Source organism: Larus michahellis, chromosome 14 (assembly GCF_964199755.1).
Source record: "Larus michahellis chromosome 14, bLarMic1.1, whole genome shotgun sequence".
Lineage (NCBI taxonomy): Eukaryota > Metazoa > Chordata > Aves > Charadriiformes > Laridae > Larus > Larus michahellis.
This window is the reverse complement of record NC_133909.1, coordinates 895,121-909,406: the sequence shown is the minus strand read 5'-3', so window position 1 is coordinate 909,406 and position 14,286 is coordinate 895,121. Positions and strand designations below refer to the sequence as shown.

Genomic DNA, 14,286 nt, shown 5'->3' with positions numbered 1-14,286 from the left:
AGAAGGCTGCTTGTACCCCCCAGCACCGTGCATTCCCTTGACCACCCCGTCCTGGTTTGAGCAACACCCACTCTGCCCTGGTGGGGCCACAGCTGGGGTTCAGTGTCCAGTTCTGCGCTCCCCAGTTCAAGAAGGACAGGGAACTACTGGAGAGAGTCCAGCAGAAGGCTAACAAAGATGATCAAGGGACTGGAGCACCTCTCTGCTGAGGAAAGGCTGAGAGCCCTGGGGCTGTTCAGCCTGGAGAAGAGCAGGCTGAGAGGGGACCTCATCAATGCTCATCAATAGCTGAAGGGTGGGTGTCAGGAGGATGGGGCCAGGCTCTTTTCAGTGGTGCCCAGGGACAGGACAAGGGGTAATGGGCACAAACTTGGCCATAGGAAGTTCCACCTCAACATGAGGAGGAACTTCTTTGCTGTGAGGGTGGCAGAGTCCCGGCCCAGGCTGCCCCGGGAGGTGGTGGAGTCTCCATCTCTGGAGACATTCCAAACCCGCCTGGAGGCGTTCCTGTGCCACCTGCTCTGGGTGACCCTGCTCTGGCAGGGGGTTGGACTGGGTGATCTCCAGACATCCCTGCCAACTCCTGCCATTCTGTGGTTCTGTGACCCAGGACTAATTCCTCTTTCAGTATTTTTATTTTTCACTAAAGTGCCTTCTAATGCTTGGGAAAACTGCACTTTTAGAAGACTCCAGTGCCTGAATTAGTGAAAATATTTACCTTATAGCCAGCTCTGGGGTGCGGGTTTCAAGGTCTCAGTGTTCTCGAGCTCACCATGTGCGGGGATGAGGAGGAGCGAGACCCGGGCACTTGACCCAAGCTGACAACAAGATTATTTCATACCATGAACATCCCATTCAATATAAATTAGAAACTTTGCTGTGAAGTTCTCTCTCTCCCTTGATGGCTGCCATCCTGAGAACTCCTCGCCCCGGTGCCGGAGCCCTGAGCCCTTCCCTCCTCCCGCAGCCGCAGCGCTCGCAGTGTCCCACGTTTGCTGTCCCGGCTGGGAGTGCACGGCTTCTGCTGATGGAATGGGCTGGCTATTATCCCTGGATATTTGATATTCGTATCGGGATCAATATTGTTTTTTTAGTATTATTAATGTTAATTATTTAGTCATATTCCATTAAATCTGTTTATATTTCAGCCCTTGGTTTCCTTATTTTTTCCCCAGTTCCCCTTCCCAGGTGGGGAGGGGCCATCAGGTGAGAAAGTAATGGTCTAAATGACAATAAATTGTTGTGGGTTCCTGACACCATAACAGCTCCTCATCTCGACAGCTCTGCAGCAGCAGCTGCCCAGCAGGCAGCCCCGGGGAGGCTGGGCGAAGCAGCGCGGGGCGCTGGCACCCGGGCACAGCCGCAGCAGGCAGCTCCCGGATGACCTGGGAAAAGTATCTGAGGGACCGAGGACGTGTGTGACACCATCAAACTGCCCCTGGAGCGGTCCCAAAGGAGCAGGGGCAGGGCAGGACATCCATCCTCACACTGGCCAGGTCTTCCCCTACCTAAACCAGGTGCTTCCAGTCTCATCCCTCCTCCCTGACACAGAAACCGGGTTCACTTGAGTGTTAAGAAGGCGAAAGCAGTAATGCCACAAACACAGCCAGCTTCAGCGTGGCACCCAGGGCCTCCCCTCCCACCCAAACCAGCAGCACTCGCTGCCCCGGGAATCGGTGCAGGGATCTCCAGGGAGGACCCGGGGCTGGCCGGGAGCGATCTCAGCCCCACTGCAGGTCTAAGGCTGCCGCCAGCACATTGTGAAACCTCACCCGGAGCAAAGCCCCGCTGCTGGCCCGGGCACGCGTCCGGGAGCCCTCAGCAAACAGCCCAGACCCCTGTGGGCGCAGGCCACTGCCTCGGGCAGGCCAGGGCCCGGGCCTTCCTTCCTTTCTCTCAGAGAACACAAGGCACCAACATGTACTTCAATATAATGATCACAGGGGAATTCAAAGCCAAAAGCAAAACAACTTCTCCAGCACTGACAGCTCCACGGCTGACATGCTGCTTTCTGTGACAGCTCTTACAATTTCGGTTAAACCACGGAGCACTGGCTTAGCAGCTGGACGTGGCTCCTGACGCCTAACCAGGCTGCTCGCGGTCACACTGGCCCACATCTAGGGTTATTGTTATCAGCGGCTATCTGGAGACGCAGCTCCAGTGAACACGGTGTTATCAGGTTCCTTCGGTGGGCGAGGGCTCACGCTACAAGAATTACTGCAAGTGCCACAGGCCAAGTGTGCCTTGCAGAGCAAGACGCTCTCATCGTCAGAGAGCATCGTCCAGCAGCCCTTATCAGTCCCTCCCTGGCTGAACATAGTCATGTTATTTTGTACCAAAAATAGTCACCTATTTTGCACTAAAAAAAAAAAAAATCCTTTCTAAAGGAGCGTGACCGGCCTAACTCCGTCCCAGGTACATTCAGGTTTGATCATAGCATCACTCGGCCATCAGCCTCCGCTGGCTTGGAAAAAGAGCTGGCAGATGTGCCTGCATGCTGGGGACATCTCCCCATTTCCCAGGCTTCCCAGTACGTGGAAATGCTCATGTACTTGGAGAGGAGTCACCGAATCCGGAGAGCAGGAGGGAAGAGGCCAGCCATCTCCCACACTGCTTGCCAGCTGCTGGCTCGTCCCACAAACCCTATACCGTGCCAAGGCTCTTAGAATCACAAACTGAATTGAAACACTTCTGCTCACTTAAAAATCCAACAGAGTCTGGAGCTGGTGACGGAGATGCACAAAGAGCAGGGTGGATACGCACAGACAGGGAGGAAAGACAAGGGGCTACCAGCAGCACCCACCCACCCGAGTCCCGGGGAAATGAAGCAGCGCAGCTATTTACAGACACGTTGCGGTGACTAAACCAACAGCCTGTGCAAAGCTAACCATCTACCCACGGTTTTAAGAAAAAGTAGGGACATTAATTCCCATAATTATAGCCCATTGAACTTGGGAGGGGGACAGGAGCGAGCAATTTTTCAAGAGCCCTATTTACAGACCTGATAAACACCTCAGAGGACAGGGAAAAGTCAACAACGGTCATAACTCCGCTGAGGGATGCGATCAGAAGCGCCTGCGGTCTGAGATGCAAACACCCAGGGCTGGGGTGAGACGAGCTCAGCCTGCAGCGGCCCCCGCCCGTCCGGGGCACCCCTCTGTGCTGCTGCCCTCAGCGCCCCACCAGCCCCACAGACCGGGCAGCTCTGACCATCCCCTTCCCTGCAGGGACCTCCACGCACCTGCCAGAAGTGCTCAGAGCAGAGACCGGCCTCTGCCCGCTCTCCAGCCTCATGAGGTCTTTATTTAAACAAACTGCCCCATTTCACTACATTACGTAGCTCGGGGGCTCGCACACACTTCATTGTATCACAGCACTGGTCTCCAATAACAGATCTCATCTGTATTCTTCTTTACAGCTCGTTTTGTAAGCACCTCTGCCACGAGGACAGCGAATGGAAAAGGTCAAATGCTCTAAAACCCAGAAGCTGTGCTTGCCCAGGTCAGGATGGGGCATACAGGTTTTGCCTTGGACACCACAGTCGGATAAAAGCCACATGAGAGCCATTCCCTGGACCAGATGTGCACTGTATCTTACAGGAGATTTTCCTTTTTTGTTTCCTTGGTGGCAGATAGGAGTGTTCAAAAACCAGTATTTTTCAGCATATAGAGCCATAACACAAGTAATGAGAGTTAAACACAGTCCACTGAAATGAAAGTTGCATTGACAGCAGCAGAAACACAGCTCCCTGTGCAAGGCACCCTCAGCTCACGTGAAACCAAGAGATGCCTTTTCAAAGGAGCCTGATGCACAGAAGTGTTTAAAACCCTCAGACAGCTTTGAAAATCCCCACCGCAGCTTTTCTCCCTGGGAGGGGGCAGGACGCAATGTGCAGGACAGACTCCCAGGAGCCACGGCTCAGCCCAAGCAATTTCCACACAGCTGCTCCGCTACCGCTGCCCTCCAGAATCACATTCTTCTGGATTTAAGTTATGGCACACTTTGGAATTAAAGTGGTTTGCAAAAATCACTGTAATTGTGCTCTGCAGTAACTCCTGTGACATAATCTTACCGTGGCAAATGGATTCTTGCAGACCAAGAAAACCCCGCACACAGACGGCACTGCCTCCTCCGTGCGCTGTTTTGGAGTGTGAGCGGGCGCTGCTGGAAGGCACAGAGAACTCTCTGGTCCAGTGCCACTGGCAGCAGCAGAGGAACCCAGCAAAAAAAGGGGAATTTGGTCACTTTGCCACAGCCTGGATGCCTCTGCTGACACTGCCAGCAGCAGTGCTCAATCCAGAGCTTGGTTTCATCTGGGAAGGGGGTGCTCATCCCACGGGAAACAGGCTGACACTTGAGTCAGGCGACAGGCAAGGCCGCGCCGAGCCAGGCCTGCAGAAGGAGGGTACGGTCCTGCCCAGCCCACGGGCACGCCAGCTCAGCCCCACTCACCGCCATGTACGGCCGGCACCCCGCATCGCGCGTTTTGGCAATGGAGTCCACAAGCTGTCCGCTAATGCCGAAGTCACAGAGCTTAATATTTCCATTTCTGTCCAGAAGAATATTGGAAGGTTTGATGTCTGCAAGGGAAAGAAATTGAAACCGGTAAGCCACTGCTGTGGGTTTCCATTTCAAGCACAGCAGCTGCAGAGAATGGACACCGGCAGTGCCGCGCGTGGACACGCTCGCCATCGCTGGGCATCCCGACCGGCAGCAAGAGGAGATGGAGCCAGCCCCGAAGACACCATGTGCCCAGAGGCAGAGCCGGACACCCAACAACCTTGAAACCACGCTTTTATGGAAAAGCACAGACCAAAGGGGCAATGGAACAGCCACTGGGGACACACTTGTGCAAAACCTGTATTCACATTCGCAGTAGTACGCGTGCTAATTACACTTTGGCTTGAAGCAAAGGCCGCTTGAAAATCCTTGCAAGTATTTCTGTAGGCAAGAAGAAAAGACATGAACTCACCTCTGTGAATGATTTTCAAGTTTTCTTTTAAGTGGTTTAGTGCTTTCACAGTCTAGGAAAGAAAAACAGATGAAAAATAAGCAAATGTCGTAAGATTCCTGTGGTCATTAAACTTTCGGAGCTCCAAGAACAGGGGGGAAAAACATTTAACGTGTTGAGGTATCAATCTGTAATATGCCATGTAATTAAAGCATTTTTCTCACAATCTTTCCTGCTAACAGAAGGTGGTATCGGAGAGGGCATGTGCTTGAGCAAACACATACCACTTGCTCTAACCTGGGAAGATCACACTCTGGGAGAGGGGAGCGAGAGGTGAAGTCAAGCAATTTCTGATGTTAATTGTCTTGAGTAAGAACTTATTTCAAGCCCTATGCCGTACTTTTTCAGTAGGTAACAACTGTTCCCATTCCACTGCCGGAGCAGCAGCAGCGTGAGGAGCAGCAGAGGAGGCTGCTCTGATTTAGCCATTCACCCTCAAATGGAAGAGACGCTAAGGGAGCCTGATCTCACAGGATCATTTTAAAAAACCCTGAAAGTTCACCACTTTAATTCATTTCGCTTCTGCTGAAAAGATCAGTGAAACCTACGGCCAAAAGACTGCCTTGAAGAGGATGGCAAGAGGGTGTTTGTGTTGTGCTGCAAAGCTCTCTGAAGCTGTGCCACAGCAAGGATAAGTCTAGCACTGAGGAACAACTCCCAAAAGACTGGTCCTTCGGGCTCGCCCAACCCCAAATTCAAGTGTTTAGGTCATGAAAAGCTCTGGCAGGCCCTGGGGCAGGCGCAGTGCCGTCTCCTCCTCGCCGCCCACCTTGCTCCTCCAGTGCAGGTTTCTGCTCTGGCAGCAGAACCCACTACGTCTCTGAACAACAAAGCAGCAACTGACTTTCAGGCAGGTCCGCAGTGGAATGGGACTGGACGGCCTCCTTGGATCTAAGCTTCAGCAAGAGAAAGCCTGTTGGACATAGTGACTGAATGTTGGTTTAAATCCCAGCTGACCCTGCCAGAAGTTTCTGCCCCAACCCTCAAGTGGGTGAAGCAGAAGCTCACAGCTCTTCACCCTGGGGTAAAGCCAAGGACAATTCTACAGAGCTCCGTAAAGGGAGACACGGGGCTCTGCGTAGCAGGGCCGCACTCAGACACCCTGGGTGAGCTTCATCTCACTTCACTTCACCACCAAAGGCACCACGAGATGGAAACTCAGCTTCTGTACAGAGCCACCAACCTCTCCACACTGACTCGAGAGAGAGGGCAGGCAACGTACTGAGACCAGACCCTTCCTCTTTAATGGTCTGCTGGAGTTCACATGTCCTGGCTATAAATGCCCAATCCCTTCTCCACTTTACAAACAAGGGAAGGGGAGACAATTGATCTATTTTAGGCGCCTTCCTTGGGATAAGACAACCTGTGCTCAGCTTCCACTGACGCCACCGCTAGCCCACATTGCAGCGATGCCTGAGGACGGGGCTGATGTCTATGCTGCAGCACCGATGTTCAAGCAGATAGAGAAGGAAGCCAGTCCTGGGGTGTCTTTACGAACTGATTACAAACCCCCGGACCTGCTTTTCCATCATGCAATACCGGAAAGTTAGAATATACTCAAGGATCATTAAAACCGTGGTGCAGCAGCAGAACAGCAGCTCTGCTGCATGCAGATCAACCTCACGTGTAAGTGAGAGAGATCTGAATTTTTCACATTAGCTTCAAAAACATATAAAAAGAAAAGGTTTAACAAAATACTCACAGCTAAAGTGATTTTGCCTAAGATTTCTTCTGGAATAACATCATCTAATACACTATATACATATTTGTAAAACTTGTCAAACGAGGTAGACATGAGCTCCATACAGATCCAACAGTCACCCTGGAAAGAGAAAAGACTTTGCGTTACTGCCAGGCTAAAACAAGAAACAAAAAACCATGAGAGCATAAAAAGATCCTCTGAATCCAGTAACACACATGAATGGCAACAAGCATTTGACAGGAAGGATGGACTTGATCTTGATTTATTTTAGCAATGGAAGAGTCACCCCTCTACATACCTCTCCCCGACTGCACTCCCCAGCAGCGGAATCTGGCTGACCAGCTCAGACCTGACGTTACATTTTAGATGCCTGAACCTAGATGAATCCAAGTCTCAAAAACTACCTGGCTCTCCAGAAGGCACAGTGAGACACGAGCATGCACAGTAAGACTAAAAAAATCCCTTGCAGTTTATGACAACCCTGCAGAGGACAGAGGACGTTTCACACCACATTCAAATATGTCATCTAAGCAAGAGAAAATGAAAAAAAAAATTCAAGTACATGGGAGGTTTTGTTGATTTGCATCTTGTAGTTAAACTATTTAAAGGCAGAAAATTGTAAAACATATTAGTATCTGCGTTAAATCAAGCTAAGCCTAGCTGTCATAGAAGAATAACAAATCTTTTTAATAAATTCTCTCCCAAGATCTGTAAATCTACCCACTCACAACGGAATTGCTGCGGATGAGGAATGGATCCCCACAAAGAGGACCTACAAAAGGACTTAATCTTTTGCTTTAGTCTGTGTCTAGCATACGGTGATGAACAGCTTAGCCATGCATCGATCTTGGTTATTTCAATTTTCTTGAACATTCCACCTCCAGAAGGCTTTGTGTGAGTTCTATCTGTAGACTCTCACGCACTTCAGGCAACTCTTCATTGCTAGATATACTAAAATACAAGAACTAGACACGTTCTCACCAGAAACGACGTACTCCCACCTATCATTGACAGGCCACATTACATTGAGTTTTAAAACTGCGTTAGGTGGCAAAAGCTATGTGCCGGAATGGAGGTGATTAGTCTGGTTGTCTCCTCCTGGCTACACACCACCCAAAACCCTCGCGTGGGGAGCAGCAGCTGGTGCAGGCAGCATGGCCCTGGCTGCCTGGGGGGTCAGAGCACGGGATGCCTCTCTGGTTACGAATACGCTGCACACTCTTGTGATATAGAAGCAACAAATAGAGGAGAAACTTCCCCAATTAATTATCCTACAGAACGCAGATTTTTCCCAACCAGACAAAACGCAAACCAACTAAACTCTATGTTAACACATGGAAATGAAATTCGGAAAAAAACCTAGGTATGGACATGCTGGAGGCGTGGCAAAGCCCCGTGCTCCCACACTGCACACCCAAGTCACTTCTGTTTGAAGCAAGCTCCCAGTGCTCGTGAGAGCCAGCGGCCATTCTCAGGTTATATTCTGATGATTAAAAAACTTGAAGAGCCCCAGCTTTTAAGGCTAAAAAGGGCTTTTCCGATGACTCAGAATGACCTCCTGTGACACACAAGCCAAGGTACTGCATCTGCTAAGATGCCTCCAGCCCGAGTGCTTGGTTTAGCGGGAAGAGGAAAGGTGCTGTCAGACGCTGCACGCCAGCATCAGCAGAGGCTGCGGTGCCACCCAGCTTGGTCTGGGGCTGCTCACGCACCTGCGAGGCTGTTTCCAGCTGTAGAGACAGCAAGCGGCCAGAAAGCGTCCCACGTGCCACCAGCGTTACCGGCACCGCTGCTTCAGTGACAGCGAATCCACCACCGCTTGCTGCCGAAGGAGGGATGCCGCCTCCGAGAGGAGAGACTCTCCCTTGTGAGAATAATGGATCAGCTTTCCTGGGAAAGGCTGAGCTGCCAGCGCGGTGGCTGTGGAAGGCAACTATGGGTTCAGAGCCACGGGCAGCCCCATTTTACACTGCTCATTTGGCACCAGGCTTCTTACATCAGCACAGAGGTAGAGCGGGAGCTAACGTCATCCAGCCAAGCAAAATGGCTGCTACAAGCCTGAGCCCAGAAAACACGCATTTCACCCAAAACAAAGCAGAAGGATGAGGATAGTCACAAAGGATGAGGATAGTCACAAAGGATGAGGAAAAGGCTGAGGTGCTCAACGCCTACTTTGCCTCAGTCTTTAGCAGTGAACTGGCTGTTCCCTGGGCACCCAGCCTCGTGAGCTAGGAGACAGGGAGGGGAAGCTCAACGAGGTCATCACAATTAAAGAGGAAGTGATCAGTGACCTGATACACCGCTTGGATGCGCACAAGTCTATGGGATCGGATGGGTTACATCCAAGAGTGCTGAAAGAGTCGGCAGACGGGCTCGCCAAGCCGCTTTCCATGATCTACCTGAAGTCATGGCTAACTGGGGAGGTCCCAATGGACTGGAGGGTAGCAAATGTAGCGCCCATCTACAAGAAAGGAGAATCCAGGAAACTATAGACCTGTCAGTCTGACCTCGGTGCCAGGGAAGGTCATGGAGCAGATCAGCTTGAGTGCCATTACAAGTCATATAATGGACAACCAGGGGATGAGGCCTAGTCAGCATGGGTTTAGGAAAGGCAGGTCCTGCCTGATGAACCTGATCTCCTTCTACGACAAGATGACCCGATTATTGGACGAGGGAAAGGCTGTGGATATTGTCTACCTAGACTTTTGAAAAGCATTTGACACTGTTCCCCATAGAATTCTCATGGAAAAACTGGCGTCTCATGGCCTGGATGAGCATACGATCTGCTGGATCAAGCACTGGCTGGATGGCCGGTCCCAAAGAGTGGTGGTCAATGGAGTTAAATCCAGCTGGCGGCCGGTCACAAGTGGTGTCCCTCAGGGCTCAGTGTAGGGACCATTTCTGTTCAACATCTTTATTGATGACCTTGATAAGGACATAGAGTGTATTATCAGCAAGTTTGCAGATGACACCAAGTTAAGCGGGAGTGTTGATCTGCATGAGGATAGGGAGGCCCTACAGAGAGACTTGGATGGATTGGACCGATGGGCCAACGGTAATGGTATGAGGTTCAACAAGGCCAAGTGCCAGGTCCTGCACTTGGGCCACAACAACCCCATGCATTGCTACAGGCTTGGGGAAGCGTGGCTGGAGAGCTGCCTGGCAGAAAAGGACCTGGGGTTCTAATTGACAAGTGTCTGAATATGAGCCAGCAGTGTGCCCAGGTGGCCAAGAGGGCCAATGGCATCCTGGCTTGTATTAGAAACAGTGTGACCAGCAGAAGCAGGGAGGTGATTGTCCCCCTGTACTCAACACTGGTGAGGCCACACCTTGAGTATTGTGTCCAGTTCTGGGCACCTCAATACGAGACAGATATCGAGGTGCTGGAGCGAGTGCAGAGGAGGGCAACGAAGGTGGTGAAGGGCCTGGAGAATAAATCTTACGAGGAGCAACTGAAGGAGCTGGGACAGTTCAGTTTGAGGAAGAGGAGGCTGAGGGGAGACCTCATCACTCTCTACAACTACTTGAAAGGACACTGTAGAGAGGCTGGGGCTGGTCTCTTCTCACAGGTAATTAGCGATAGAACACGAGGGAATGGGTTCAAGCTGCAGCAGGGTAGGTTTAGACTGGACATTAGGAAAAAATTCTTCCCAGGAAGAGTGGTCAGACACTGGAATAGGCTGCCCAGGGAGGTGATGGAGTCTCCATCCCTAAATGTGTTCAAGAGTCGTTTAGATGTGGTGTTGGGGGATATGGTGTAGGGAAGAACTTTGTAGAGTGGGGTTGATGGTTGGACTCGACGATCCCAAGGGTCTTTTCCAACCTAAATGATTCTGTGATTCTGTAAGGGACTGATCAAAAAGGTGCTGTGCTGGATACGGAAGCAGAGACACCACCATGAAAGAGGCAAGTGCAGTGCAACAGGCAGAGGACAGGACCGGCATTTGAGAAGACGTGGAGAAAGGTGAGTTCAGGCTGCCGGAGAATGACAGACTGGCTATGGATGAATTAGGCTCAGGACCCGCTCAGATTTAAACTGCAGAAATGGAATTAGGCAACACATGCAGCAATCTTCCTTCTTCCACAAATGCAAAGTTCAGTTGAGGCACTTCCATGTTACTGAGAGCAGCTCATGGAAAATAACGTGGATCCAGTACTAGGGATGTGCATAAATCAAGTGAACTGGAACCACGCCAGACCCTCGCAAGCTACCCGCAAAGATGGACTCGTTCTACTGGCTGCAGGACCATTCAAAAAACGGTTTCTGTTTTGACCTGCTTTACATAAAAAGCAAATGCAAACTGAAGCGAAACAACAGGCAACCTTATTAGAACCATCATCACCCCAAAAGCTTCACAACGTACCCTGTGCATCTGCAGGGCTGGGATACATGTGTTACTGAACGCTCAAACATGTACAGTAAATTGTTATCCAATGTTAATTTAAGCATTAAAAAAAACTGTACATGATTCAGAAGCACCAGGAAAGACTTGGGTTACTTGGTCTCCTCCAGCATATGCCGTGTAGAAATCCTGGATGTGGGTGGGCATTTATTGATCTGGTAACATAAAAATCTACCTGATCAGCTTGAATTCATGTCAGCAAGATCAATGAAAAGAGATGACAGACTTTTTCAATCATGCAGCTTCATTAAGGCTGGGGGCAAGATTCAAAACTTTACAAATTCTTATCTCCTCCTGGGACTTGAAAGGACTTATCTACTGGCAAAGTTGATGAATTTTACTGACAACAAAAAGGAAGACTGACAGGGACGTCTGGGTCACCCACCCCCTTTCTGATCAAATACAAAAAAGTGCTGATGCGCATGGGAAAGTTCTGCTTCATCGTGAATTGTGAGGACAGAACGGTCTTAATGGAAGTTTCTCTTTAATTTATGCTCTTAGCTCAGGTTGATTTCCAATTATAAAATGACGGAAGAGACATTTTAATTTTCTCTTCCTGTTAGAGCTATTCTTCCAAAGAATATATTTTAGTCCTTATTGTGTATTAAATTACCAGATGCTAATGCACATCTTGTAGGCATTCCAAAAAACGTCCAGGAACAGCCTGCACATTTCATTCAAAATACCGCTGCCCGTCCCCAGGATATACACAAAAACTGCTTAACCAGCAACTAGGCTGCTTCAAGTTCTCAATGTAGAGTCCTCAGTTCCCAGTGGACAATCAAACACGTCACGAAGATGTCACCCAGCTGGAACACAGCTTGGCAGAAAAGGACCTGGTGGTCCTGGTGGACACCAAGTTGACCACGAGCCAGCAATGTGCCCTTGCTGCAAAGAAGGCTAATGGTCCCCTGCGCTGCCTTAGGCAAAGCATTGCCAGCAGGTCAAGGGAGGTGATCCCTCCCCTTGACTCAGCACTGGTGAGGCCACACCTGGAGTGCTGTGTCCAATTCTGGGCTCCCCAGTACAAGAGAGACATGGTCATACTGGAGAGAGTCCGGCAAAGAGCCACAAAGATGACTGAGCGACTAGAGCATCTCTGCTGTGAAGAAAGGCTGAGGGAGCCAGGACTATTCAGGCTGGAGAAGAGAAGGCTCAGGGGGATCTCACAGAATGGTTCAGGCTGGAAGGGACCGTAAAGATCATCTAGTTCCAACCCCCTGCCCTGGGCGGGGACACCTCCCACCAGACCAGGCTGCTCAAAGCCTCATCCAGCCTGGCCTTGAACTCCTCCAGGGATGGGGCAGCCACAGCTTCTCTGGGCAAGCTGGTCCAGGGGCTCACCACCCTCACAGCAAAGAATTTCTTCCTAGTGTCTAATCTAGATCTTTCCTCTTTCAGTTTGAAACCGTTACCCCTCGTCCTATCATTACACTCCCTAATAAAGAGTCCCTCCCTATCCTTCCTGTAGACCCCCTTTAGGGACTGGAAGGCCGCTCTAAGGTCTCCCTGGAGCCTTCTCTTCTCCAGGCTGAACCCCCCCCAACTCTCTCAGCCTGTCCTCACAGCAGAGGGGCTCCAGCCCTCGGACCATCTTCGTGGCCTCCTCTGGCCCCGCTCCAACAGGTCCATGTCCTTCTTGTGCTGAGGGCTCCAGAGCTGGAGGCAGTACTGTAGGTGGGGTCTCACCAGAGCAGAGCAGGGCAGAGGGGGAGAATCACCTCCCTCGACCTGCTGGCCACGGTTCTTCTGATGCAGCCCAGGATGCGGTTGGCTTTCATCAATGTATATAAATACCTGAGGGGAGGGTGCACAGAGGATGGAGCCAGGTTCTTTCCAGTGGTGCCCAGTGACAGGGCCGGAGGCAATGTGCACAAACTGAAGCACAGGGGTTCCTTCTGAGTGTCAGGAAACACTTTTTCACTGCGAAGGTGTGCTAGTTTTGGCTGGGACAGAGTTAATTTTCTTCGTAGTCGCTAGTATGGGGCTATGTTTTGGATTTGTGCTGAAAACAGTGCTGGTAACACTGGGATGTTTCGGTTACCGCTCAGCAGCGCTTATACAGTGTCACGGTCTTTTCTGCTTCTCGCACCACCCCACCAGCGATGGGCTGGGGGTCACAAGAAGCTGGGAGGGGACACAGCCGGGACAGCTGACCCCAGGGATATTCCATACCATGCGGTGTCGCGCTCAGCACATAAAGCTGGGGGCAGTTGGCCGGGGGGGTGGCAGCTGCTGCTCAGGGACTGGCTGGGCATCAGTCAGCAGGTGGTGAGCAACCCCACTGTGCATCACTTGTTTTGTATATTCTTTTATTATTATTATTCTTTTCCCTTCCTTTTTTGTCCTACTAAACTGTCTTGATCTCAACCCACGAGTTTTACCTTTTTTCCGAATCTCTCCCCCACCCCCCAGGGGAACGAGTGACCGGCTGGGCGGTGTTTAGTTGCCTGACGGGTTAAACCGTAACAAAAGGCGACTGAGCGCTGGCACAGATTGCCCAGGGAGGCTGTGGAGTCTCCATCCCTGGAGCTACTCAAAAGCTATTTGGACATGGCCCCGGGCAAGTGGCCCTAGGTGGCCCTCTTTGAGCATGGGAGTTGGACAAGGTGAACTCCGGAAGCCCCTTCCAACCCCAGCCATTCTGTGATACCAACCCTGAAGGCTCAGCAGATTAGCGCACTGCAGGGAGCGGCCAACTTTTTATCCAAGTTGCATCTACGTTAGTGAGAGAGAATGAACAATGTCATCACCCTTGTATATCCTTATATACCCTTTTCCTATGGACCGGGGACTGCTCATGGGGACAGATACCTTGAGTAATGCCAACACAGGCGAAGACTTCCACAGAAAGGGAGTGTTGTGCATCAATAGCAAAGAGAACAAACACCTTCTATCAACCAACCCAGGATTTGTCCACAATTCACACCAACGTCAGCACTGTGCTACTGACCCATCCACACTAGCTCTTCTCTACTACCAGCACTGTGCTACTGACCCATCCACACTAGCTCTTCTCTCCTACCAACAGAAGCTCCCCACAGACTAATTCCCCTGCCTTCCCAGGCATAGTTTGCGACTTGCTATGAATTTTTCATTGAATAATTTTATCAGCTATTGAGCTTGTTTGTTTAAACTTGGCTTGGCTACATTCACACTGTGTAAAACTC

At 50.7% G+C, this 14,286-nt stretch overlaps 1 protein-coding gene across 5 annotated transcripts in view; it reads right to left on the bottom strand.

Annotated features, from left to right (window-relative positions):
• The window catches only part of MAP2K4 (mitogen-activated protein kinase kinase 4), a 106,519-nt gene that overhangs the window by 19,147 nt on the left and 73,086 nt on the right, over nt 1-14,286 (bottom strand). For all 5 annotated transcript variants that reach the window (XM_074607131.1, XM_074607130.1, XM_074607134.1 and 2 more), the window contains 3 exons: nt 6,714-6,833; nt 4,973-5,024; nt 4,453-4,580 (listed from right to left, as the gene is read on the bottom strand). In XM_074607131.1, the coding sequence (XP_074463232.1) occupies nt 4,453-4,580; nt 4,973-5,024; nt 6,714-6,833 (300 nt within the window). The remainder of the gene's footprint in view (nt 1-4,452; nt 4,581-4,972; nt 5,025-6,713; nt 6,834-14,286) is intronic.